The 27,572-nt window shown below is 35.6% G+C and overlaps 1 protein-coding gene, 2 non-coding genes and 1 pseudogene across 3 annotated transcripts; 3 read left to right on the top strand and 1 right to left on the bottom strand.

The window, feature by feature from the left end:
* Window positions 1-741: 741 nt before the first annotated feature.
* Window positions 742-2,527, top strand: LOC125191387 (scarecrow-like protein 32 pseudogene; annotated as a pseudogene).
* A 2,686-nt stretch (window positions 2,528-5,213) lies between these two features.
* TRNAF-GAA (transfer RNA phenylalanine (anticodon GAA)) lies at window positions 5,214-5,286 on the top strand. Its single transcript has one exon. It is a non-coding gene; the product is annotated as a tRNA-Phe (tRNA).
* A 16,212-nt stretch (window positions 5,287-21,498) lies between these two features.
* LOC125191487 (U6 spliceosomal RNA) lies at window positions 21,499-21,601 on the bottom strand. The gene has a single exon (XR_007171165.1). It is a non-coding gene; the product is annotated as a U6 spliceosomal RNA (small nuclear RNA).
* A 1,917-nt stretch (window positions 21,602-23,518) lies between these two features.
* LOC125189210 (protein SMAX1-LIKE 4) lies at window positions 23,519-26,559 on the top strand. Its single transcript, XM_048086490.2, has 3 exons — window positions 23,519-24,787; window positions 24,862-25,069; window positions 25,157-26,559. Exons 1-3 carry the CDS (start codon window positions 23,673-23,675, stop codon window positions 26,459-26,461), a joined length of 2,628 nt encoding a protein of 875 aa, XP_047942447.2. The 5' UTR covers window positions 23,519-23,672; the 3' UTR covers window positions 26,462-26,559.
* The last annotated feature ends 1,013 nt before the right edge of the window (window positions 26,560-27,572 follow it).

Here is a 27,572-nt window from a genome sequence, read left to right on the forward strand (position 1 = left end):
ATAAGCGTTGTTCCAAACCTAAATGTCCAATCACTCAATTAGTTAATCAGTAGGAAATATTTTTGCATTCAAAAGGGTCAAATTTGGTTCTATATATATCTACCTAGAATAAAATTTTAATGTGTGAAACTAGTAAATATTCGAAAAAATAATCCTAACAAAATATAAAGGGGGACATGCACGTATCAATATATATTTGTTTATGAAATAAAGATTGAAAATAAACAAAATTGGTACCTGTCATCTTCTTCAACTATTTGAATGGATGAGTGGATATTCTCTTGCTTTTGTCTAAGATATTCATCAGGCTAACCTGCTCGGGTTCAGGTCATTCCAATCAAGTTGTTGCGTTATTCAGTTACAGACCTAAGTTTTCGGGTTTTCATGTCAATCGAGCAAAATTTTTTTTTCTTAACCTATAGATTTATTGATATTTTCGTATCTATAATAAATCAATATTCCAGTTTAGGATCATTCGGATTGTAATTTTTTTTCTGACTATAAATTTTCAACCGTAACCCTAACCCTAACCATCGGTTGTTCTTGACATCCCTTATTTTGTCTTCCCTTAGATCTTTAAACAAGTTAGAAGATTCATGCACTCACTTTTTGTTTTGGCTTTTTATTGGGTTAGCCATTGATAGAGATATTCCTTTCCTTGTATTTATATTTAAAACCCTAGTTCCTAATGAAAGATGAAATTGGTCCCTTCTACTCTCTTTCATTTCTCTCTCTCTTTCTCACTCTCCAATAAATCAACATATCCTTGTATCTCAAATCAATGTTTAAGATCTCCCACTAATTCTCAAGAAAATAAAAATAAAAAAAGCTAAACATCACTATGAAAGCGGATGTAAGAGGCAAGAATCCATCACCAACCATTTCCTCTATGCAAAACCCTAGCCTCTTCACAAACTCACGCAGCTCCATCTCCAGCGCCGTCTTGACCGGATGCCTCGACGGCGCCTGCATCGAGAAGCTCCTCCTCCACTGCGGCAGCGCCCTAGAGAGCAACGACGTCACTCTAGCTCAGCAAGTGATGTGGGTGCTCAACAACGTCGCCTCTGCCATCGGCGACCCTAACCAGAGGCTCGCCTCGTACTTCCTCCGCGCCCTCGTCTCGAGGGCTTCTAGGGTTTGCCCTGCTACCATGAGCTTCAAGGCCGCCGGTGTCCCCCACCGCCGCCTTATGTCCGTCACCGAGCTCGCTGGCTACGTTGACCTAATCCCCTGGCACCGCTTCGGGTTCTGTGCCTCAAACAGCGCGATCCTGGAAGCGGTGCGAGGGTTTCCGAAAATCCACATCTTGGACCTGAGCATCACCCATTGCATGCAGTGGCCCACTCTAATTGACGCGTTGGGGAAAGAGCCGGAGGGCCCGCCAGTGGAGCTTCGGATATCGGTCCTCTCGTGGCGGCCCCCTACCCCTCCGCTGCTCAACATACCTATTGAGGAAGTTGGGCAGCGGTTGATCAACTTTGCCAGGTACAGAGATGTACCCTTTGAGTTTAATGTCATTGAAGTGGGGGGGCCACTGGAAGAGGAGGAGACAGCCGCCTCCTCCTCTTTCTATGACTTTTTGTTGAGTCAAGTCAATGCAGCCATGGTCAAAGTCAATGCTGATGAGGCCCTAGTTGTCAACATCCAGAACTGGCTAAGATATCTCCCTGACGAGGAAATTTCCTCGTTAGATAGCTCGTGTGACGGGATAATGTCGTATCGGGACTCGTTCCTCGAGTTGGTCGGAAGGTTGAGCCCGTGCCTGGTGACCATGGTCGACGAGGACTGCGATCTCGGGGCACCGAGCGGGCTAGCATCAAGGATAGTTTCGTGCTTCAACTACATGTGGATCCCGTTCGATGCACTAGAGACATTCCTGCCCAAGGACAGCTCACAGAGGATTGAGTACGAGTCCGACATCGGGCACAAGATTGAGAACATTGTCGGGTATGAAGGGGGCCAGAGGATTGAGAGGTTGGAGTCCGGAGGTAGGTTGTGCCGGCGGATGGCCTCCGCAGGCTTCATGAGTGTCCCCTTCGGAGAGGAGACTGTGAAGGAGGTGAAGGTTTTGCTCGACGAGCATGCGAGTGGTTGGGGGATGAAGAAGGACGAGGAGGGCATGCTAGTGCTGACGTGGAAGGGCCACAACGCGGTGTATGCGGGGGCATGGGTTCCACATGCCCCCGCATCCCATCAAAACAACCTATTGGTGTAATAGCTGGAGCTCGAGCTCGAATTTGTTACTGCCACATGTCTAATTAGGTGGCCTTATTGTCTAGGGCTGGATAGGTGCACTAGCTAGAATGGATCGATGGGACTAAATTAGATAAATAATTTGAATTAGACATATATGTAACTTTAGCAAGGGAGGATCGTGTTTTCATGATCAGTGGGGTATTAAAAATTGATGAGACAAAATTTCTTAGGTGGCCACACATGTAAGGTGACAATTAATAGATTGACCGTTGTATGTTTTTTTTTTGTTCTTTTTTTGCGTTTTATTTTCTTAATTATTGCAACATTTTAAGGATGCAATAGGAGTATCGACCTAGCTAACTTTAGGAGAGTAATTTCATGTCCATTAACAACAATTCGTTCATGAAAGTGAAGAAAATTAAAGAAAATGGCAATTATGTCTTTGCATGAATGACATCCCTAAACCTGATATGTAAATGAAAGATCAAGAAAATATTCCCTTTTGTTTTCACAAAATATTCAAATTAATCTATTTTTACTCTATATTTTTTTTACCTGAGACTCCTAACATTTGAATGTTTCAAAATTTTGATATATAGTGTGTAATTTAACTTATATATATTTATTTGGGGTGACGATGTCGATTTGTTTTCAAATGCACAAACTATATCTCTGTATTCACCCGAAATTTTAATACACATACGGCCCAGAACATAAACAGATATGGGCTGAATTTATGAAAAGGATTGGGCCTTCATTCTAACATTAGTACGACACTCTTTTATTAAAATGTGGCACTGTATTTTCTCAAAGAACTCAGTATTACATTCCTTCCAAAAAAAATAAAAAAAATCTCATATTACACTGATTAAACTACTAGACTTCATTTTGAAAATTGAATTAGGAATAATTTAATTGACAATTCCTAGTGTTAAGATCAGGTGAAGGAAAAAAAACTACTATTAACGAGAAAAAATTGGTAGGATCATAAATAACGAACGTGGATAGGGAAAGCTTCTAGTGCTTTCGATCTCCGGAATCTATAGAAATAAGTGTGGAGGGAGAGAATACGCACAGCAGCGTTAGACAAGAAGTAGCTATAGGTTTTTGATTAATTATTTTATATCTAATAATGATATCATACTACATTTTTATGCAAACTCGACATTTTCATTAAAGTAGATTATAAGTAAATATTAACAAAGATTACAATAGATATGGTAAAGAGTATCAAAGTTTGTAATTTCGTGAAATCAAAACTTCAAAAGTTTAATAGTAGAATCAAGCATGCATGAAACTATGAATAAGATATGAACAGTGTATAGATATATTGGGGTAGGATTAATGTTGTTGATATAATTTGGGAAAAAAATATAGTACTGGTCAGAGAGATGAAGCCAGAAATTTTACACTGGGGGGCTCAAAACACTATTATTAACTGGTAGATATTTTTCAGTCGGCATCAATATAGCCGAAAGCAGCTGCGACTTACGGTGCACGAGTAGGCAATAGATTAAGATGGCTATGAGAGGGAAAGAATTAGAGATAAAGTAGTAGAAAACAGTGATATATATGTGTACTATCGTTAAAAGCAACATAAATATCAAAATAGCATATAATGTAATTAAAAAGCGGTTGTGACACCTTCAAAATTGCTATTAATAAACTACTAGTACTATATAATTCTCCCTCCGTACATATAAAATGGTCCCTCTTTGTGGAAGACATGAGTTTAATGAGAAATTGGTAAAGTCAGAGAAAGGAGATAAAAAATCAGCAAAGTAAGAGAGAGGAGAGAAAAAATAAAAAAAGTAAGAGAGTAAAAGAGAAAAAAAGTAAGGGATAGAAGAGAAAAAAGTGGATAACCCTTTTTGAAATGAAATTATTTTTTAGAAACAACATAAATGACAAAATGAAACTATTTTTTTGGGACACAGTGAGTATTATTTTTTTCACACATCTATAATTAACATATAAAGAATTCTATTAATGAATTAGTATTGTTTAAAATAAAATTTACTGATTTTTTTATAAAATAATTACTTGAGTATCATACAAATGTTATACTCCTATAGATATTCATTAAAATAATAAAGAAATGAAAGTACAACGAACAGTAAACAGTGACTAACATTAAATTAATCAAGTTAGGCACCAATTATTTGATATAATTGTCTTTTGAACATAATCCAAATTTAGAAATGGAAATATAATTAGTACTAATATGTAAATGAGAAGTCTTTTGGCTGGCAAAGTATGTGAAAAGTGTGGGGTAGTTAAAATATTTGAATTGTGCCAAAGGAAAGAACACGCAAAAATAACCGACTTGTGCCTTTTGTGGGATTTGAACACTGAACAACATAGAGAGACCGCAAGCCAAACCAACTGCACTAAGGTCCAATCATGCTAATGGTATCAATTTATTATATATATAGATAAAATTTGAATAGCTGGGGGGCCCAGTGGCCCCCCAAGCCCCAATGTGGCTTCGTCCCTGGTACTGGTACCTATTGAAATGGTTCGTTTGAGAATAGAAATATTTTGAAATGAAAGAATTTTCTTACTAGACTATCTTTGTCTTTCTTACTTGTATACATTCAATTTGAACGGCAGGAGGGCCTAATTTTCCTTTAGGGTCGCCAAAAGCGTCATGACCGCCCTTAAATCTGCAAAAATGACAATGTTATCTCTCATTAAAGTAAAGGAAACATTCTTCCTCTCCCGTTCGTTCACATTGGGCTCGAATCATTCACACCCAATTGATCCCTAAAAAATATGTTATCGATTCGCCATTGCCTAAACCCTTGAATGTGTTCGATTTGGCCTTTATCACTCATCCAGCAGGTTTTGGTCTTCGATTTCCAAAACATGAAGTGTTTGTTTTACCAACAATTATTCTTTGTTCTCATTTTTCCTTTTTTCTAAGAGTTTGGTAAACCTCAAATCACCATTTTTTACCCTTACTCGAGAGCTAAATGATTCGTTTAATAAATAAAAGAAGTAAAAATAAACAAATTGCGGGGATAGCTCAGTTGGGAGAGCGTCAGACTGAAGATCTGAAGGTCACGTGTTCGATCCACGTTCACCGCATTTGTTTGGAAACAATGATTTTTTTTAACTAAAATCAAAAGAAGATTTGTTTTAACATTTTTTGATCATTCCTCCATTAATCTCTATAATTAAATATTATATTTTCTATTTTTCTAATGAACATGCATGTATTTTCCAACCTTTGAATTCCAATATTTTGTAAACAATAATTTTTTTTAACTAAAATCAAAAGAAGATGTTAGGTTTCGGTAATCTTCAATGATATACTTTAAAGAAGAGTAAACATCTTTTTTGGTCCACGATCTTTGTCAAAGTATCATTTAAGGTCCGTGAATCTTGAAAGTATCATTTGAGGTCTGCCAACTATGGGTTAATATCAATTGAAGTAGTTTTTTACTATTTCCAAATTTTTCTGGACGGAAAAACCCTCAATATTTTAAGGGTATATATTTTTAATAAACTTATCATATACTCATATTTTTTATAAATATCTTTACTATATATTTTTGATAAATTTTCTAAATATAATTTGACCTTCAATATTATCACTTAATTTTGTGACATGCAAGAAAAGATCTTTATTCAATTTTTTATTATTAAAGAAAAGTTCTGTATTAAATTTTAAAATTCTTTAATATAAAAAATTGAAGAAGCAATTTGACTTGCATGTCACAAAATTAAGTGATAATATTAAATGTCAAATTACATTTAGAAAATTTATCAAAAATACATTGTAAAGATATTTATAAAAAATATGAGTATATGATAAGTTTATTAAAAATATCTATCCTTTAAGGTATTGTAGGTATTTTCGTCTAGAAAAATTTGGAAATAGTAAAAAAGTACTTCAAATGATATCAACCCATAGTTGATGGACCTCAAATGATATTTTCAAAGTTCACGGACCTAAAATGATACTTTATCAAAGTTTGTGGACAAAAAAGATGTTCCCTCTTTAAAAGAAGGTACATAGGCAAAAAAACATATTCCCCTCCCCCAAATAAAATCATTTGTCAATCAAACAAATGTGAATGAATACTATCAACTGACTGTACAATTAAAATGCAAAAAGAGACAAAACAGTACTCAATAAGAATAAAGCGAGAGAACAATGTAAAATTGACCCAAATAATAAATCCAAACGAAAAAAATACTACAAAAAGCATTTCATTAATTGAATCAAAAAGGCAAAAGGCAGTCCAAAAGCAGATGGAGCCACAAAAAAAGAATAGAAAAAACAGGTGTAGAAGTGGAAGCAAAGAATAATTAATTAATCAACTAATTAATTAACTCAATTATATTGATATTAATGAACATTCTTTACCCCTCCCCTAAAAAGCTATCCCTTACAGTCCAACAACCTTACCTCTAAATTCTAATCATGGCAGTTAATGTGGGCCCAATCTCCTAATTTTAAAATAATCATGATTCTCATGCAAAATCATGGATGATATTCTATTGATTATTAATAATAAAATTATCATATCTCGCTTTTTTAAGATTAATTATAGTGAAATGTGATCAAAAGACATTTTTGGTGGTTATCTTTTATAGCAGTTGTTTTCATTTTGTTTGAGAAAGGCTTTTGTTATGGACTAAAGAACTCATCAACAAAATTATGCTATTATGATAGAAATAATTCATTTGATCTATAAAGTTCACACTAATTAACACATATGGTTAGGGATGGTTCTTTTGTTAAGCCATCACTCCGAATTGTTTGTTGTTCACAACTACGTGAAATATGAATCTTTAATTAGCAATTAATCCTTTTTAGGGCTAATATACTCGTTGGTTATGATTAGTTCTTTTATCTGGTCACTATTTCAAGTTATTTATAAGTCATGACTATTTTTGTGCCGGACCACAACTAATTCTTTGTTAAATTACCATTTTAAATCGTAGCGACTCTCAATGAAAACAATAATGTTAGTACCAAATTATACAACTTAAAGACTAACCTATCAAGAAATATAATCCTTCACAATCAATGTGAGGTATAAGAGTCCACTTTTGGGTGTAATAAAAAAATTCTTCACATGAGTTTCAAATTCAAAATTCAGTATAGCATGAGATCATTCAAATAATTTAATAAAATACTAGTTGCAGCTTTAAATTCATGCAAATTGCAAGTCATTGAATCCAAATACAATCTATACGAGATAGGATTTATTGTAACTTTTTATATTATATTACATTAGCTTATTTAACTTGAAACTATTATAGAACGAGCATGAAATTCAAAGTGAAACTGTGTTTAATTATTGAAGTCGCATTTCATTGACACTTCTTGTCATCTCAAATGTATGAGAAGAAGTCATCATTCTCACTTTTTAGTGTCACTTTCGTGTACTAGAATTTCAAATACATATCTTAACTAATTATATCAAATAGTAAAATCTAACTAAAGAATATGTAGTCCTCATTAATTTGGAAGTGAGAAAAACATCTATTAATTACGTAGTTACTCTTTAATCCATATATACTTAAATTTTTTTTATGAGTCACAATTTTCAAAAAATGTAAGAGAGTTAATTTTGGTGATTTTTCAGCATTTAGTGTTTCGTAGGCATATCAATGATTTCGGTACCAATAACTAGAAGATATGCCAACTTAACTTGATCGTAAAGTCTAACTCGAATTACTAAGTGAACAATCGAGCTATAATTTGCACTATTTTTATGTTATGACTAAAAAATCATCAACTACCATGTTAAAACTAGAATTTCATAATAACCCAATTAAAAATACAATGATAAGACCTAAGAAATCAAACAAAAAGATTGATAAAAATCTGAATTTTTTTCCTTTAGAACCAATTAATTATCATAGTACTAATTAAATAGGGATATGATTTGTGTTTAAAAAAATTAAGAAAAGTTGGTGGAGAATCAAAATAGTATCTCTTGAATGAAGTGAAGAGAGAGAAAGAAATCCATTGGTAGGGCTTGAAAAGTCGAGCCAATGTCAGTGAGCATGATAGGCATGCGTTTCTTCAATCTTTTGCTAGATTTGATCTTACGATCCTAGCATGCATTTTGTTACTTACAATTTTCTGTTTTTTCAATCAATATTTTCTCAGATGTTGGGAATTTTCATTGCCTCATTTTCTGTTTTTTAGCTTTTGGAGTTTTCAATATTCTCACATATATATAGATATATATACACCAACGGCAATGCCAAGACATAATTGAGATGGGTTGGGGAATAAGGAGTCAAATCAAGAAACATAAATTCTTCTATCTCTCCTTATGCATCAATTCATTGTTTTTGTTATGCTGTTCCAATAATAGATTGTAGGTCAAATTGTCACTTAATAATGACTATGGTCAAATTTTGGTAATTTTAAAATTAGTTGGGAAAATTATTTTTGGAGTTGTTCATAATCATCATATGATAAATTTTTTTGGTAAAACTATATCTGATACGACGATTGTGATATCACATGTGGGCATCGCTACTGATAAGTTGAACAATGTCGTATGTTCATAAAGAAAATAATTTCGTTTAGTTGAAAAACATCAACAATGTATTGCACGTTGGAGACTGGATTTTTTAGCTATGGTATAGTTGCGAACAAATTCAAATTTCGTAGTTTTTCCGAGTGATTTTTAAAGTTGAAGTACGAATCAACATTTGACCAAACTTTGCAGTTTTGCCCTTAATAGTAGTATGTCCTCGATATTGTTTTTCACTACATTCTATTGTTGCTCTTTATTACTCCATTGGTGACTGATGGTACTCTTGCTTGGAACTAATATGAGTTTTAATACAAAATGCCGAAGTATATATTATGTGCGAAGAATGAAATTCAATATAATTAGTAATGATTTAAGAATGTACCTTGAGTGGAGAAAGTGAATAATTTGATGAAAGATTGAAAGTAGATAAACAAGACAATTTTTTGTGGACGTCAAATTATGAGTACTATTTTTTTTAAAATCTTGGTTGATTAATATCTATGTAAGGGTTTAGGGTTACTCATATACAAAACTCGTGAAATAACAGGAATATTCAACTTACGTTTTACGCAAATGATCGATGTAGCATATTTGCATTTAATTCAACTGTAATACTGTGCTATATAAAAAGAATATAGTAATTGAAATAACAATATAAAACGAAGATCTAGTTTGCTTTACGGTTTCTGTATCTTGATAAGGATTAAAATTTCAATATTATCTTGATTTATAATTGCGGGCATAATTTCATGTCACGAATTAAAAAATATGACGTCAATGTGATATCAGAATTTCGCCTAAAATTGAATTTGCTATTAAAATGATCCAGTTAATTTTAGGCTTGATTGAATAATGATAGTATTACTTTTATTTGAATTGGAATATTGAACAGTTCAAACTTGAAAGTTGTCATGTACTACTACCAGACTAGAAACAATATATTGTGTAGGCACTAGCATTGTACCCTAAAGTAGGAGTAGTACAGTATCATTGTTATTTAAAGAAAGATGTTAAAATTGATATTTTTTGAAATAAATGTTTTAGCATAAGTAGCATCTCAATATTTATCTTTATAGCATAAGTAGCAAATTACTCCCCCCTTCCATAATTAGGAGTCCTATTTATGACACGAGTTTTAGTGGAATATGAGTCCCCCTTATATAAATTAGTTTTACAATAAAATGTGAGTGAAAAAAGTTGGTGGAATGTGAGGTTTACTTACCATTTATGGTAAAAGTGAAATATGATTCTTATTGTGGGACGGATCGAAATGACAAAACATGACTCTTGTTATGGAACGAAGGGAGTAATGTGTACGCTGTTGCCTTCGACAACTCTTCAGGGTTAGGAGTCACTTATGTTTTTCATATGCGGTCTATTACTCGCGACAACAGTTGTATTGCTTCTGTCTTCTGATGTCATGTATTGCTTCTGTCTTCTGATGTCAGAGATAACTTTTTTTTATTACGTTCGATTTCACGAATTCTGCTTCCAGGTATATCTCATGTATGATGTAACTATACTCCATATAAATACTTGAAAATGAGTATGAAATAAATATAATTATTACAGATATATAAAGTTGATTAGAACTTTTTGACTAGAATAGTGGATAGATTCAACATTCCCTTTTTTGTGTCATTCACTCCAATATATGGGAATGTGTCTTCCGAAGCTTTTTTTTGCATCGAAGTTACACCTTAGTGCGCAATGGCATGTCACTCATTCTCTTTTCACCCAAAAACCTTCGCATTTTCTCACACAAATATTCAATTACTCTTTTTAATTATAACTAATTAATGGTTTTTAAAATTATTTATTTTCGTAATGGTGGTACATTTAAATTTGCAAATTACCGATGTTAAAGAATCTGATTCTCTTAATATCGTTTCATCTGACATTTTCTGCAGGTCAACGAAGAGCTGTAAAAGTCACAAAACTATTATTGAATTAAAGTACAACAATTGTTTATTTTTATTATGTTTGTCTTATTTTTAATTTGGTGACAAGATGTAATATACGCCAATTTTCAATGAGGCGTTCTGAATTAATGTTATTTGAGACAATCCATCAATCGATTTATAATTTTAAATTGATAGTCTGAATTATACATCGTAAGATGGTAGTAATTGCAAAACTATAAAGGGCAATCGCAATGCACTAGATTTTTGGTCCGGACTTGTAGCTAGGGCCAAAGCGGCGACAGCGCTTGCGGCCGACGTTGTGGTTATCGGCTTATCGCTGATGAGTAGGCTGTATCATGGTCCGTAATTGTGGCCCAATGATTAGGCTTGGCCACGGACTGCGCTTGGGGCCATAGTTGTTGTCTAATTCTGGGGTTGCACATTAATTTTTTTCTTTTTCGTTTTTATTTTTATTTCCTTATTTTCTTCATTTTTCTATTTTCTTTTATTTTAATTTTATTTGTTGGCATTTCAATAAATTTTGTTTATTGTAGAAAGATTCATAATTATTGATAGAGTAATGAGTTTGTATATTATTATTTTATAAATTTTAATTTTCACAAAAAAACAACGTGTTGCAACTAAATATAAAAAACTTAACAAGCAATCGTGATTATGTAGTTTTTTTTTTTTTTGAGTTATATTCTTGAAATTGGTCTATAAATGATTTTATAATGAAATAAATGGTGAGACCATAAATATTTAAGGTTGGACTTAGTATATGACTTGTGTTGTGGTCTGAAATGTAGCCTGAGCTGTGAGTACCTAAAATTGTTGTGTGGTGCTGATAAAGCGTCTCATAAATTAATTCCAGCATATCAAGAAACAATGTATCACATAAGAGTCTATATTTCAAATGAGAATCCGATAGTGTTATCGTGGCAATAATAGGTATTGTAGTAACTTATATGTTTGGGCACATTTTGCAATGAATTAACTTTGTGTTGTGCTACGTATAACAAGTTCACGATTTTTGTAAAGCACGTGAAATTAATTTATTGCACAAAAAGCGTGTTTTGCACGTGAACTTTCGTTGCTAAATTACTGGCGGAGTTTACCATAGGTAACGTCTTTACTAATGTACCGTGTTTGGATAGCTGCCATTGTACACCTATTGTTGGAAGATATTGGAGGATATCACGAGAATATTGGGATTGATCCTTGATTGATCTCCTTCCGTAGATAGAATGCAATTCCTGTAAAATAGGCAAAGATTAGTTTTTCCTTATGTAAATATCTCTAGACCTATAAATAGGTAAATCAGTGTGTAACGATGATTCATTCCAGAAAATACACAATTTCGATCCCTAAGTTTATTTCTTCATGGCGTCAGAGCAGGATTTCTTAGGGCTCAGAAAAATTTCATCCTAGCCCAATCATACCAAAACTCGGCCAAGAGGCTGAAACCAAACCAGAAACCAGAAATTCATCCCTATACACACCAAAATGTCAGATTCCGATGAGGAGAAACCAACAATTGAACCCTCGAAATTGAGGTCAAGCAAGAACGTTACCGTAGCATTCAAACTAAACGGGAAGAACTACCCGCTATGGTCTCGACTTATGAAAGTCGCGATAGGAGGAAGGAGAGGATACTCTCACATAGTTGATGAACCGCCAGAACCAGAAAGCAAGGGATACCGAGAGTGGGAGGAAACCGATCTCGTGGTTTTTTCGTGGATAATCGATAATGTCGAACACGATATAATTGCTGATTTTGCTCACCACCAAATCTCCAAAGCTCTGTGGGACAACCTTCGAATAACATTCGAAAGCAAGGCAGATTCGTTCCACATCTATGATCTGGAAGACAAAGTAATAGCAATCAGACAGGGCAACTTGGATCTTGAGACATATTACCGTCGGATCCATGGATTATGGATCAACGTCGATAGGAGCCAGAAGCAGCCCGTGACATGCTGCGATAAAGGGATAAAACAATTCAGGGATTTCACAAGCGAGAAAAGGTTATTCAAATTTCTCACCGCATTAAACCCAGAGTATGCTGCAATTCGGCGAGATATCCTCAAGATGGAGCCGTACCCCTCAGTCGAAGAGGCATACGCGGTGGTGAAGAAGGAGGCGACTCGATGCCAGATCATGTCACCGGCATCTTCATCACCCACCGGAGATGCCACTGGCATAGGAAATGCCGATACATCATCGGGGGAGATCGGGTATGGATTTGGAGCCCAGAGAGACAGATCGACCAATCGGAATGGACCACCGCGTCATCCACCTGCCGGAGCCACCACTCACCAAGCCGGAGGAAAGCCAGACAAGAGCAAACTATGGTGCTCTCATTGCGGCAAGAACAAACACACAAAGGAGAGTTGTTTTCTCCTTGTGGGCTACCCGGATTGGTGGGACGAAAGGCAGAAAGCTCGATTTCAGGTGAAGTTCGCCGCCATCGGGATAACAGAGCAGCAAAACCAGGGTACAAATCCCAGCCGCGATGGGGGAATCGGAGGTGGGAATCAACCGCACAACCCTCCGAATCCAGAAGCGAGCACCGGGAGTGGCGGCGGCGGCGGAATCGGCGGCGTCCGTGTCGGGAATTTTGTGGAGAAAGCCGGCAGATCGGAATCGCAGTCGAGAGGAGGCGGCGGCTATGAAGGAGGTAAAGGGTTTGATAATTTATCAAACCCTAATAACTCTAATATTTCTAAACTCTGCCATAACCCCAATATTTTGGCTAAATCATCTCCAATGCCCCATACTGTGCTAAATTGTGAAAAATAGCCCATGAGTATTTTTAATTCCAGATTAACCCCAAATGTTGACCAAATTAGGACCCAAAACCGTTTTGCACCTTTATTGAATATTTTCGTTGCATTTAGTGTGCAAAATACTGATAATATTGAGAAAAGGGGGTGAATTTTTGACTGCGGAGCTACAGATACTATGACTTCAGAGAGATCTGATTTTATTGATTTTGGGGAAATTACTAAAACCTATATCCGAACTGCGAATGGGGAACTAATTACTGTGGAAGGGACTGGAACCATAGAAATCTCTCCAAATCTTCGATTGTCACACTGTTTATTCGTTCCTAGTCTATCTCAACGATTGATGTCTGTAAGTCATGTAACAAGGGAGTTGAATTGTACACTGCTAATGTACCCGAATTTTTGCATCTTACAGGATATTCGGACGAGGAGGATCGTTGAGCGTGGCACTGAGAACCGAGGACTCTACTATGTGGACGGGGTAGCTTACCATGGGAGTGCAATGCTGGCTCGCGGATCCACAAATGAAGAGGCTTGGCTGTGGCACAGAAGACTAGGACACCCTTCCCATGGTTATTTTAAACTTTTGTTTCCAGATTTTTTACTGCCTAGAGATTTTTCGTGTGAGACATGTGTTTTGGCGAAAAGCCACAGACAATCTTTTAAACCTTCTAATACCCGTATGCAATCTATGTTTGATTTGATTCATGCTGATGTGTGGGGCCCTGCACCTGTTATTGGGGGGAATGGTTTTAGGTATTTTGTGACCTTTATTGATGACTGCACACGAATGACTTGGATATATTTCTTGAAACATAAATCTGAGGTAGTTGAAAAATTTATCTTGTTTTTTCAAATGGTCCATACCCAATTTCATACCACCATCAAAGTCCTTCGGTCAGACCATTGGGAGGCAACACTGAGGATCGTCCGATATTTGAAGGGGACGGTTGAACATGGGGTGCTTTTCGAGAAACATGGCCACTTGGAAGTACATGGGTTCACTGATGCGGACTGGGCTGGTAACCCGAATGATAGAAAGTCAACTGCCGGATATTTCACTTTTGTTGGAGGAAATCTGGTCACTTGGAGGAGCAAGAAACAGAAGGTGGTAGCCCTCTCAAGTGCCGAAGCAGAGTTTAGAGGGATTAAGAGTGGTCTCACGGAGATATTGTGGTTGAAGAGGCTCATGACAGAGCTTGAACTTCAATCGGAGCAACCTTGCAGACTGTTTTGCGATAATAAAGCTGCAATTAGCATTTCAGAAAATCCGGTGCAACATGACAGAACCAAGCATGTGGAGGTGGATCGACACTTCATAAAGGAAAATCTTGAAGCTAAGATTTTCGAGTTTCCGTATGTCAAGTCAGAAGATCAGTTGGCAGATATATTGACTAAGGCGGTCAACTCGAAGTCATTCAGAGAAGTATTGGACAAGTTAAGTATTGGCAATCCCACTACTTAACTTGAGGGGGAGTGTTGGAAGATATTGGAGGATATCACGGGAATATTGGGATTGATCCTTAATTGATCTCCTTCCGTAGATAGAATGCAATCCCTGTAAAATAGGCAAAGATTAGTTTTTCCTTATGTAAATATCTCTAGACCTATAAATAGGTAAATCAGTGTGTAACGATGATTCATTCTAGAAAATACACAATTTCGATCCCTAAGTTTATTTCTTCACCTATGATTAGAGAGAAAAGCTATCGGAAGACTTCATCATTACATTACTTTGGAGTATATGATTATCATCATCACGGTCATGGACATGGAAATGGTAACCATTTTTGTGGTAGAAAATGGAACAACAAAAAGGTTCAGGTGAAAGTGGATGGTGTTTAATCCATTATAAATTAGGGGTGTGTAAAAGATTACTCCCGAATAAAGTCGGTTATCTGTTAACCGATAACCAAAATTATCGGTTTCAGTTCGGACCGGTTTTGTTTAAAATATCATTAGCTATTGGTTATAAGTGACAATCGAAAAAATAACCAAATAAACTAAAATAACTAGTAATAAAATATTTAAATTGACAATGGACTAATTTTGGGGGAAATCTAAAACTACAAAAATGTATTGCTTTTCTTTTGGGGACGGTTGAAGCATATAAAATTATGACTCACACTTACTAAATTATTACACCCTCCGTCCCAAAAAGATTGTCCCATTTCCTTTTTCACACTTGTTTTGCAAATAAATAATAAATAGTTAAAGTAAAGAGAGAGTAAAGTAAAAGAGAGAATAATGTAGAGAATAGTTTTACCTACATTATTCTTTCTCTTATTTTACTCTCCTTCAACTTTACCTATTTATTATTATTTTTATAAAACTGAGTGCAAAAAATGAACTGGGACAATCTTTCTGGGACAGAGGTAAGTTATTTATGGAACGAGGTAAGTTATTCACCTTTTGTGATTGAAAATTTAATAATTAAGTGACAAGAGATATGGTAAACCTCTTGGTGTATTTATTTTGTTCTGCTCAATTTTCGAGCATCAAGTGTGCGTATAGTGGCATTAGTTGAAATTTACGAATATGTAATCATTTTGAAATTTGGCAACGTGCATACTTTTTTACCATAATCTTTGAATAGTCTATTATTGTAATAGTAATTTTGGAATTATTTCATGTTGAATTGTTAGAAATGCATAAATAATTGTTAGATTCTCACAGCACAAAAGTGAAGGTGGAAACAATTAATTCAAAAAGTGTGGTGTGCATAACTTAATTCACTATAAAGCTGTTGTTGTAAACTTTGGAGGGATATAAGTATGATAAAAATGCATTGGGATCTGAGCAGAAAGAGAGGTGACAGTAATGATGGGAGATCTAAAAGATGTCATCTTTATGCATGCAAAATGTGAAATGGAGAAATAAAGGAAAAGAAGCAATAAACTCCTCTTTCTCTTTTCCTTTTTCATTTTCCTTTCACTTTCTTTTCTTTCCGCTCACCCTTATCTTTAATCACCCATCATTCTTCCTTTCCCTCTTTGATTTCAGTACCAGAAAGCTTCTCCCTCTCTCTCTCAACAAAACTAATACTAGACATATAGTATAGACATAGACATAGCTAATATCATCAATACATGATTCTTTAAACTAATACTAGACATATAGTATAGACATAGACATAGTTAATATCATCAATACATGATTCTTTTGCAACACATGTGGATTTGTGATGTATAATAGCCATGATAAGTGTTGTTAATTGAGTAATTGGTTTAGAGAGTAATAGTATTATATATGATTTAATTAGGATTGGGTGAATTGATGCACAAGAGTGTGTCTATTAGTATTCATAGAATAGCATCGAACAAATCAGTGACAAGTCATGAAAACGGTACTTGTGGGGTCTCAATTCGTGGAATAAGATTGTTGCGATGTTGTACGCCATTGTTTAGGTTGAGGAAGTGTTTTTTTTCGTAGATAATGGAATTGTACAACTAAAAGTGATTAATAATTTGTGTGGATCGAGGCGGAACTGTTGTAGGGTCGAAGGCTGATTTATGTAGTTTTGTGGTGACACTATGGGTTGGTTAAGCCCGAACAATCCCACCTAGGTTCGTCCCTGAAACAAATATGTGTGAGGTCGCATATGAGCGAAGGTTCATAAATAGTGCACATCGAAAGTAGCGGTTGCCAGTCATCCAATATGAATAATAAAAGGAAAAATTTAAAAAGATAAGAGAAGTAAAAAAATGGCCATAGTTAAATCCTTAAAGGCAAGATATGTACAAGATAAAAGTCAGGGTATGATCCTAGTTGATCAACCATTGAAAATATGGAAAAAGTGCTCTTTATTGTAATAAATTTATAATTAATCCATCCCTTATAATTTTTTTTTCTATGTCGAAAGTTGTTGATTTGGACATTTCATTTTGAAGAAACAAAATTATATTTCGAACCGAAGAATATAAGGAATATGACGGAAGGAATAAACAAATCTGTACATATGTTGAACAAAATGAATTAATTCTTTTTGCAGTGAGAATATTTCTCAATAAGATAAGGTAATTACATTATACATGTAAAGTTAATATTTTTATTTAAAACTACGATGAGATCACTATATACTTTCTTTGGTACGTGTACGTAGATTGATAGATAGCGTCTTGATGTGACCTGCTCGTTTATTTTCATTTTTTGTTAATGTACATTAGTTTTAGATAGAATATTTATTTATTTTAATTAATATTCCTAACTGCTTTTGTACTAGTACTATTTAATTTCATCTTCTTTTTTATTTGAGTGTTCATAATGTATTAATAAAACTACACTGAAAGTTCAAGTATGCATACCCAAACCTTAGTTAATTATAATCATATTTACATTCCAAATGGGTTTTAATTATTTTTTGACCGAAAAATAAAAAAATAAGTAAATCGGCATAATTTAAACATACATACGTACTTGGGGTCCAAAATTTTACTTTTCCCTTTCTTTATCAATAAAGTGGAGTATGTAATTTGAGAAATTAATGTGCAACACGATAACTAAAAGAATAGATTAATAAAACCATAGCTGTATTTGTATAAAATTATGCATGGGATATAAAGTTGAAAATTTTGAAGTGGAAATGGAAAAAGATAATGCTATTGGTTTTTTTGTTTATGGATCCCGAAGTCCGAGGAATTAAAGAGTATGGAATAAAATGCAGTATACATAGATAAAGTTAGAATAAAAGGGGAGCAAAATAAAAGTGAGAAATGATTGCCCAAAAATAAAAGATTTTTGAGATTTTGAACCTTGTTCCCACTCAACCCCACCATTATTCACACACACCACACATTTGTAAATATGAACATTTACTATAACATGTTTCACCCTTAAAAAAATAAAACAATGAGAGAAAAGGACATATATTAAATATATTTATTTATTTATTGTAATATGATTAGTGGTGCTCAATGATTAGTAAATTTAGGTGCTAATTTTTGGTTTAAATATTAATTGTAGTTAGTGGACAAATTAAGTATTTTCATAGATGTGAAAACTGAGAGGATTTATAACGTTATTAGAGAATATAGTGAATAAGAAAAGGTAATATGTAGCAAGATCTGCAATAATAAAAAATAGAATTATTTAAAGTTGAACATAAATATAAACGTAAAGTATTTTACTTTTATATTAAACCAATTTATGACTTGTCATAACGTGACTCTATAGGTATAATAAGTATTTAATTAGTTTTCATAACAATTAAATTAATGTAAAAAACTAAATATTGTGAAATGCATGGCGATATATTTCGATAAAAAGTGTCAAAGTAAATGTTAATTCAACTACAAAATCATGATAAATCCTGTGACAATTTCCTTTATAAATATTTTTTGGGGGGACAATGTTAAATGAAAATTGAAACGTTTGGTCGAGACATTTTCATAAAATGTTAACATACAAAATTGAATGTTTAATCTAAATTTTATTCATCTATAAAATTTAACCTACGATTTTATCTAAAAATAAGGCTTAGTAATAATGACTACATGATAACCACCCCACATGAAGTGATCCTCTTCATATTCGCCTTAATTATGAACGACTTTCCATTGAATTCATCATTACAAAAGAGTGATAAAATGAAAAATTTTAAACTACTCGTACAAATGTATTTGCTCAATCGAAGGTTTTCGAATAAAAGACTCGGTTTTTGTTAGAGAAACTTTAAATTTTGCTTTAGAGAATAATTAAACTATAGAGTTTAAAGAGTGGAAACCATAATAGGAGAGACAATATATTGCCCTCTTTTAATGCTAGATAATTAGTTTTAGATTAGAGTAACATTCAAGAAAAACATGTTATATACACTAAAAAATCAAACTATTTGAGACTATTTAAAATATTTCAATACATGATAATATAAATTGAATTTCACTAATAAAATGGTTAAAGCTATAAAATGAACTTGCACAAAATCAGACAATAATTTTTAACTTATCCCCATCATAGTATATGCCATGCCCAAGTTTTTTTTTTGTCGTTTCTTACACAAAATTAATACTCCTATGATCTTTTACCCACCAAAATTTTATTTGAAGACTAAATGACAAATTGAACAATATAGCTAAGCTTTCTTGAATATTTGTCAGGGAACAGCAAAACCAAATGATTTTGAGAACCCCAAAAGATTATACAGTCAAAACCCAATAATTATGGAATTTTAATCTATAAAGGGATGCTTTTCTTGTAAGAAGAGCAAACTCATCGCATTTATTCTTCATCTTTATCTACTTTTTTTTTAATCAACTCATCTAATATAATTTCCCAATGATTTGAAGGCATTTATACAAAACCCTTTTTCTTTAAATTCTTTTTTGTCTTTTTCCCACTTTCACACATACTTAAATTTAGGTGAGTGATGATCAGTCACTGCTGAAATTCCACTTTTGGCTTTCTGATGAAATCTTTCGATTTTGTTAATTGGAGTAGTAAATAACAGTCATTAAAAGGTGATTATCCGATCTCAAAACCTTTAATGGGAGATAATCTAGACGCTATTTACGACTTTGACCCAAAAGTTTCCCTAATTGTAATTCACTTTGTGAAAAGTTGCACCATCACTCCCTCCTTGTATAATTATTTTATTTATTAATTTTATTTTCAGTTATAGAATCTTGTCATATAATTTCTTTAGTTATAATATAAGGGGTGCGTTAAAATGGCAACACCTCTTAAAATAACACCATACCATCATTTCTATCCAATCATTTGTATACGTAAATGAATAATCAGCTGCCATGTGGCAATCATGCAAAATACTCAAGAGTACATTTTCTCTGCCAGCAATATCCAATACACTAGACAGCAATACCAAATACATTAGACAATAATTTACAGCAATTTTTTTCGGCCAACAATATTCAATACGCTAGCGTTTATACTATTGCTGTGTAGTGTTTATAATATTGTTAGATACGTGATGTCATAATATCAGTTTAAAAGTTGTTTTCATTTTAATACAAACCATAATATTATGATACACTATATTGTTTGTCATAAGTTTGACTCAAATAAATATTGATACTCAGTGGTTTAGTAAAGCATTTGATTTACCTATTTTATATGACTCTAATACTCTTCCTATGTAAAGAAAAAAAACTCAAATTACCAAATGCAATGAACGTGAATTCAATCGAGTCAAATCGTCACCTCTTCAAATAAAGAAATAGATAATACTGTAAAGAAATGTGAGCATTAAAAAGAATATTAACACATGCAATTTCATTAAAACTTACAAAAATGGATTTTATGACCAGTTATGTTGTAGCTACATAACTTTATTAGGATTTTATTATTCTAGCAAGCCACTAACTATACCATGTTATGCATGGCATAAATTTAATATTATTATAAAAAGTTACAGTTTATAGTAAAATTAAATAAAATTAAATCCGATACGAATCCTACTAGCGTGAAAGAAAAAAGTTTCCATGAAATTCACTATTTTTCTTGATTTACCAAAAAGGAAGATTAGTGGGTTGTTGGAGAAACAAATTCATATTCAGTCTGTCTGATTATTATATATCCATACAAAAGACACTTTTTCACTTTTCTCATTATCCTTCAATTAACACTAACCAACTAATTCTATATTAGATAATCACTACACTTTTGATTTGGGTAAATTCAAAAGAGTGATGCTAACAAGGTAGGAGTATTTTTTTTTTAATTTTGTTTAAGATTGCAATTTTGTAAAATAAAACTGAAAATTTTAGAATTTAGATTATTAAAATCAAACGAGCATATTTGACATAATACGAATCCATAATTTATCGAATACAAAACTATCAAAACTAACACATGTATTTGTCAAAATCCAATTCTATTTATAGAAGTGAGCATATTTTAAAATTAAAATCGAACCAAAGCATATCGAAAATTTGAGTGTTAATTCAAAAATTTTAAACTAATTGAATGGAATTATTTCCTAAATATCAATTTATTTATATTTTACGGAGTGTTATTTTTTTAAGTTACTGAACATCAATTATTTTTTTGAATGATCTAATTAAACTTTTTTCATATTGAAAATTATTTTATTTTTTTGAAAAAAATTAAAATAATTGTTATTTTAATTTAATTTTTCATAACTTCGATAATTTCCATTTCTCGATTTATGCGTGTCATCCTTATGTGGGGGCTATGCTAATTTTTTCAGCATCGTTCCAATTTTATCGGAGGTCCCCGAAGGGCCAACTTCGATAATTTCCCAAATAAAAATCGAACCGATCAACCGTTTACTTACCCTTACATAAAATGTTGGCATGCTACAAATAGTGACTTGCTTTACAAGAGAATGGCTCAGTTTGTAGACCCCATTGGTAAAAATATTGTCTATGAAGATTCAAATGTTTTATTTGAGAGAGAAAGAGAGTTAGATGAGAGTGAGGAGACAAAGAGTTACTTCTTGGGGTACTTTGGGGTTTGGGGGAATAAAACACACTGTCTGTCTACGAGGATTGGCGTGACAATATGATCACAATCTTTTTCCACTCTTTAGTAACTATTGAGATGGAAAAAATTAATACTATATGTGTAAATAAATAAAGGCAAAATAAAAAGGAACATGCACACATTTATATGCAAAGAACAAATGACAAACATGAAAAAGGCAAAAATATCAACTTTCTCTTTTTATCTCTCTTGTTATACTTGCTTTCCTTTCCACCTTTTATCTCTTTTACTAACTTTATTTGAATTTCTGCTGCCTTCTGTCGCACTGTCCCTCTGTCATTCAAAACTTCATTTATTTTTCAAAATTAACCGCAATCAATTATTTTGTTTTTTCATATCTTGATGGATAATTTGTAAGAAAAAAAAGTGGACTTTGCTTACGAGAAAAACAAAGAATGTAGGTTATATTCTTCCATCACATTTCGATTTTTATTTTGTGAACTTTGCAAAATAAAACAAAGAGAAAGTGGGAACCTATGTAGTAGTATAATGTTTACATAAACTAATGAACTAGACTACTTGAGATATAATTAAAATTTGTCATAAAAAATATGATTTACAATTTTGAGCCTATTTTGGTCTCAACATTTTGTAATTATTGTTGAAGCTAACTTATTTATTATATTTATCACTTGTAATTCAATTTCCTAGTCAAGTTTAATAAACTTCAATAGTAAGTCTTACGCCGAAATTTTATTTGTTACATGAATCTACTCGTCTTCACGTATTTATATATGAGTTATCCTACATTAAAACGTAAATATAGGCGATCCAACTTAAATGTTTAATGAGCCAATCATTCTGTCACCAATTGGTTTTGGTTAATCTTTCCTTTACGTACGCAACCCTCAACTTGAGTCGAACATTCCATTAGAAGTGGGGAGGGATAACTAATTTTGTTCAGATATTAATATATAGGTGCGTTAGGCTCCTTTGCACCCTAAGTGTCTTATTTCCTTCTTAATCTCAGCCCTTGGATCCTTAAATTGGATGGTTGTGATCAATGCATTATTAGTCTATAATGTTGCATTATTAGAATGAAAATGTGCATTATTAGTCAATAATGTTGCATTATTAGCCGCTGTGCATTATTAGAATGAAAATGTGCATTATTAATGACACCTGGCATTAATCTAATCGTCAGATGACAAAATCGTGGGGCTAGGATTAAGAAGGAAAAAGGACAAAAGATATGAAAAGGATTTGAATACATCTCATATATATATATATATATGAAGTACTCACACGTGAAACGACCATTGATCCCACTAAGCTCAAGCAGAGCGTGACGTGAAAAGTACTAACGAGTTCAGATATTAACAAATACGAAAGACTCGCACACATAATATCCAATCGCGAAACAAGTAAGCTATTGCAACTTTTTGTTTGCAATCAGTTCTTATCTCCAAATCATCATGAACTCACATTAGCAAGATAAGTAATTCAAACACCAATTGCTACAAAAAGAAAGATCGCATGATCATACACAACAGTACGGTACCACCCAAAACCATGCAATAATAAGTACTCCAAATACACAAAATACAAAAACGCAAAGACCCCAAAACACCCCTGACAAAAGCAAGAAACCCCTAAAAAACCCCACCTCCCTACAATCTATTTATTCCATATGAATCCATTTCCCTTCACACTTGAAAAAAACCTCATAGAACTCTCACACACAAACCCTCCAAACACACGCACACGGTGGGGTTTTGTAGTGATCGTTACACACACTTCACACCCACCATAGGTGAGGAAAACATTGCACCACCGGGGGGGTGTTGGGGCCGGGGGAATTCCACCAAGTTATGCGTGCAGGCGGTTGCGCAGCGCAGCAGACCCTCTCCGCGGAGGCCGCCGCCGTGCTGAAGCACTCCCTCGGCCTCGCCCGCCGCCGCGGCCACGCCCAGGTGACCCCGCTCCATGTCGCCGCCACCCTCCTCTCCTCCCGGTCCTCCCTCCTCCGCCGCGCCTGCCTCCGCCTCCAGCCCCCCTCCCACCCCCTCCACTGCCGCGCCCTCGAGCTCTGCTTCAACGTCGCCCTCAACCGCCTCCCCGCCTCCCCCCTCCACCACCTCCACCCCTCCCTCTCCAACGCCCTCGTCGCCGCCCTCAAGCGCGCCCAGGCCCACCAGCGCCGCGGCTCACAACACGATAACCACAATTCCATCCCTCATAACCAACTCCAGCCGCCCTTGATATCCATCAAAGTCGAGCTCGAGCAGCTCGTCCTCTCGATCCTCGACGACCCCAGCGTCAGCCGCGTCATGCGCGAGGCCGGCTTCTCCAGCACCCAAATCAAATCCAACCTCGACGAAATCACCTCCTCCTCCTCCTCCTCCTCCGTATTCCACTGCTTCTACTCCACCCCAAACTCCCCTCCCTCCCCTCCCTCACTACCCTCCCTCGCCCCGCCCCACGACATCACCAAACTTCTCCAAATCATGTCCTCCCGCCGCAGCAATGCCGTCATCATCGCCGACAATCCTCTCACCGCGGAATCCCTCATCTCCAGCCTCGTCTCGCTCCTCGACGTCCCCGAACAAATCAAATCTGCCAGAGTAGTCAAATTTCAATTCTCATCAGTGCCGCTGGCACTGATGAGAAACGAGGAGGTGGAGATGAATGTAGCGGACTTGAAGAGGAAGGTGGACTCTTACGTTGCCGGAGGCAACGTAATCGTCTACGTCGGGGACTTGAAGTGGGCTGTCGACCCCGGGCCGGCTGTGAGCCTTTTAATCAATGAGATCGGGAAGCTCGTGGCGTGGTATTCTTCGTCAAGCTTGGTGAAGGTGTGGCTTATGGCGACGGCGAGTTACCAGACTTATGTGAAATGCCAGATGAGGCAGCCTCCCTTGGATGCGGTGTGGGGGCTGCAGCCCCTCTCCGTCCCCTCGGGCGGGCTCGGGCTTGCCCTTACAAGGTTAGGACTCAATTTTTGCATGATCATACATTTTTTGAGTGAATATAAATTGATTGGAATCGAAATGATTGCAGTGGGATTGATACAAGGATTGCATTCTCTGAAAATTCATCGCCCGTTTCGGAGGGGAAAGTGAAGGAGGAAGGAGGAGATGATGTTTTGACATGTTGTCATGAATGCAGATTGGAGTATGAGAAGGAAGCTTCATTTGTGTCAATTCAACAACGATCATTTTTGGATAAAGAGCAATTTCCTTCTTGGCTCAAGCCACATGCTAATAAGGTGTGTTTGTGTGTTCTGTTTTGTGATTTTGTGGGATGTTGAATGTGTTTTTTGATTGAGAGGTGTTTCTTGTTTGTTGTGTTGTAGGAGGATTTGGATCAGTTAAGGAGGAAGTTCAACAGGCAATGCCAGAATCTGCATCAGAGCCATCACTATCTGAATAAGAGCGCCTTGTTTGGTGATTCGGAGACGATCTCGTTCGCATATCCGCCTGTGAGGGCGGGGGCGAGCACCCTGCCCCGGTTCAGGAGGCAGCAGTCGTGCCATATCGAGTTTAGCTTCAGCAATGCCACCCCAAAGCACGGGGCGAGGGGGCCTAATCTTGACTCGCTCAAGAGGATGGAGGACACGGAGGTGAAGATCACGCTGGCTCTGGGGAGCTCGTGTGTCGATGAGGCGAAACACGAGAGGGCTCTGTTGTGTGATTTGCTCAAGGAGAATTTTCCTTGGCAGATGGAAGCCATTCCTTTGATTGTTGAGGCATTGGTAAGTAGTGATGATGGAAAGTTTGTTGTGTTTCGCGGGAACGACGGTGTGGGGAAGCGGAGAGTGGCTTTGGCTGCAGCAGAGGCCGTCTTTGGCTCTTCGGACCGTCTCTTGATCGTGAAGACGAGGAGCCACGAGGATCGTGTGGCGCTCGAGAGGGGTTTGAGGGATCATGGTGGGAAGGTGGTTGTTCTTGTTGAGGATGCAGAGTTTGCTGATCCTGATCTGATCAAGTTTCTTGGTGATGAATTGGAGACCAACCGTGATTCGATATTCATCCTCGCGACAGATGGTGACACGAGCACAGGCTGCACGGGGGCAAGCCCCGTGATCCGGATGAGGCTAGCGTGCACACTTCCTCACCAAAAGCGAAAAGCAGAGTGGGAGTCGGGCGGGGGCAGGGGAAAGAGGAGTAGGGTTGAAACGGACGAGGTCTCCTCGAACGGCCTTGACCTCAACGTACGGGCTGATGAGGAAATAGGCGACTTGAGCCCCATCTCGAGCGACCTAACTCGCGAGATCACAATGGAGCCACCCCACACTTCCCTCGCGTTTCTCAAGCGGATCAAGAAACGCGTGGAGCTGAGTTGGGGACCGGAGCAGGAGAGGGAGGCGAGGGAGGCGTTGCTGCGGGAATTCGAGAGGGCCTTCAACGAGGCGGGCGGTGGCAGCGGGTTTGAGGTGGAGGAGGAGGTGTTGGAGCATGTTTTGAGGGGTATGGGAATGTACCTCAACAGCTTGTTTGGGAAATGGCTGAAAGACATTTTCCAAACAAGTTTGGATGGAATTGGGGAAAAGGAGAAGGTTAGTGTTAGGCTGTGTTTAGTAGGAGAGGGAGAGAAAGAGGGGGATGGATTCAAAGGGACAAGCCTTCCTAAAAGGATCCCAGTTTCTTACATAGGTTGAATTGAATGAATCTACCTTGTAATATATTTCCTCTTTTCCTAGGTTGCAATTAGTGTTTAATTTCTAATACAATGTATGGCTTGTTTTCCACTGCTTCATTCATTTTAGCCTATTTTTCATCCTAGTTTATGTTTTCAGCAGAGTTATCATACATGCAATTGGATAGAGAGGTCTATTCCTCCAACTATTGGGTGCCATAATTGGCTAAAAATACCCCCTTTTGATCAATGAACGTTGAACAAATCTTGCAATAATCATACTTCAATCATTTTCCCCTTATTTTTGGGTTGTTCAGGATGGTCGGATCAGACGATCAAATTAGCACGCGTCAATGTGACAAAATGGTAGATATAATAAACTACAATTATGTGCATGGAAATGTGACACATAATTGTAGTTCACTATATCTACCATTTCTGACACATAATTTTTACGATCAAATTAAATTAGCACAGATAAAAAATGTGAAGGGATGCACATGAAAAAAAATTTCGTGTCTCACTGTTACCACAGATAGTAAATATCTAATTGGGCAAAATAATGGTAGATATCTCAAAATGGTAAAATAAGACTTTATTTTGTGAGGATTAGGTAGTATTATTATTTTAAAATACAGGACAATATTGATGGTTCATCAAAACATCATTTTATTAAAGTTAAGTATGTAATGAGCTAATCACGAATGTAAAATGAATATACAGGATTGAATGTAAAATGAATCTACAGGATTGAATTATGATGGAAAACTTTTTTGTCCCACTATTGGTCAAGCAAAGAAAGACATCAATGACAATAGCTAATGAGAAAAAAGGTCTAACTATAGGCTAATCATGAAACGAAATTCTTTTTCTTATCTTAATTTTATTTAAATGCCACAATCTCCATTAGCACCTAGAAATTGGGACCAAAGTAGGTTTTTCTCATGATGAGGAACATATGAAAAGTAAAATTAGGTGCAAATGATGCACAAAAAAGAAAGATTTTATAAGAGATATGTGTTATTACTCACTAACCACAAAGGTTTCTTGAAGGCCTTTTCATAAAGAATGTCATATATGCAGTAAATCACCAAATTAGATGACCACTTTTGACTGGTGTTATAAGGTGTTGT

The sequence above is a fragment of the Salvia hispanica genome, chromosome 5, assembly GCF_029641045.1.
Source record: "Salvia hispanica isolate PSC_SH4W2 chromosome 5, Shi_PSC_v1, whole genome shotgun sequence".
Classification (NCBI taxonomy): Eukaryota; Viridiplantae; Streptophyta; class Magnoliopsida; order Lamiales; family Lamiaceae; genus Salvia; species Salvia hispanica.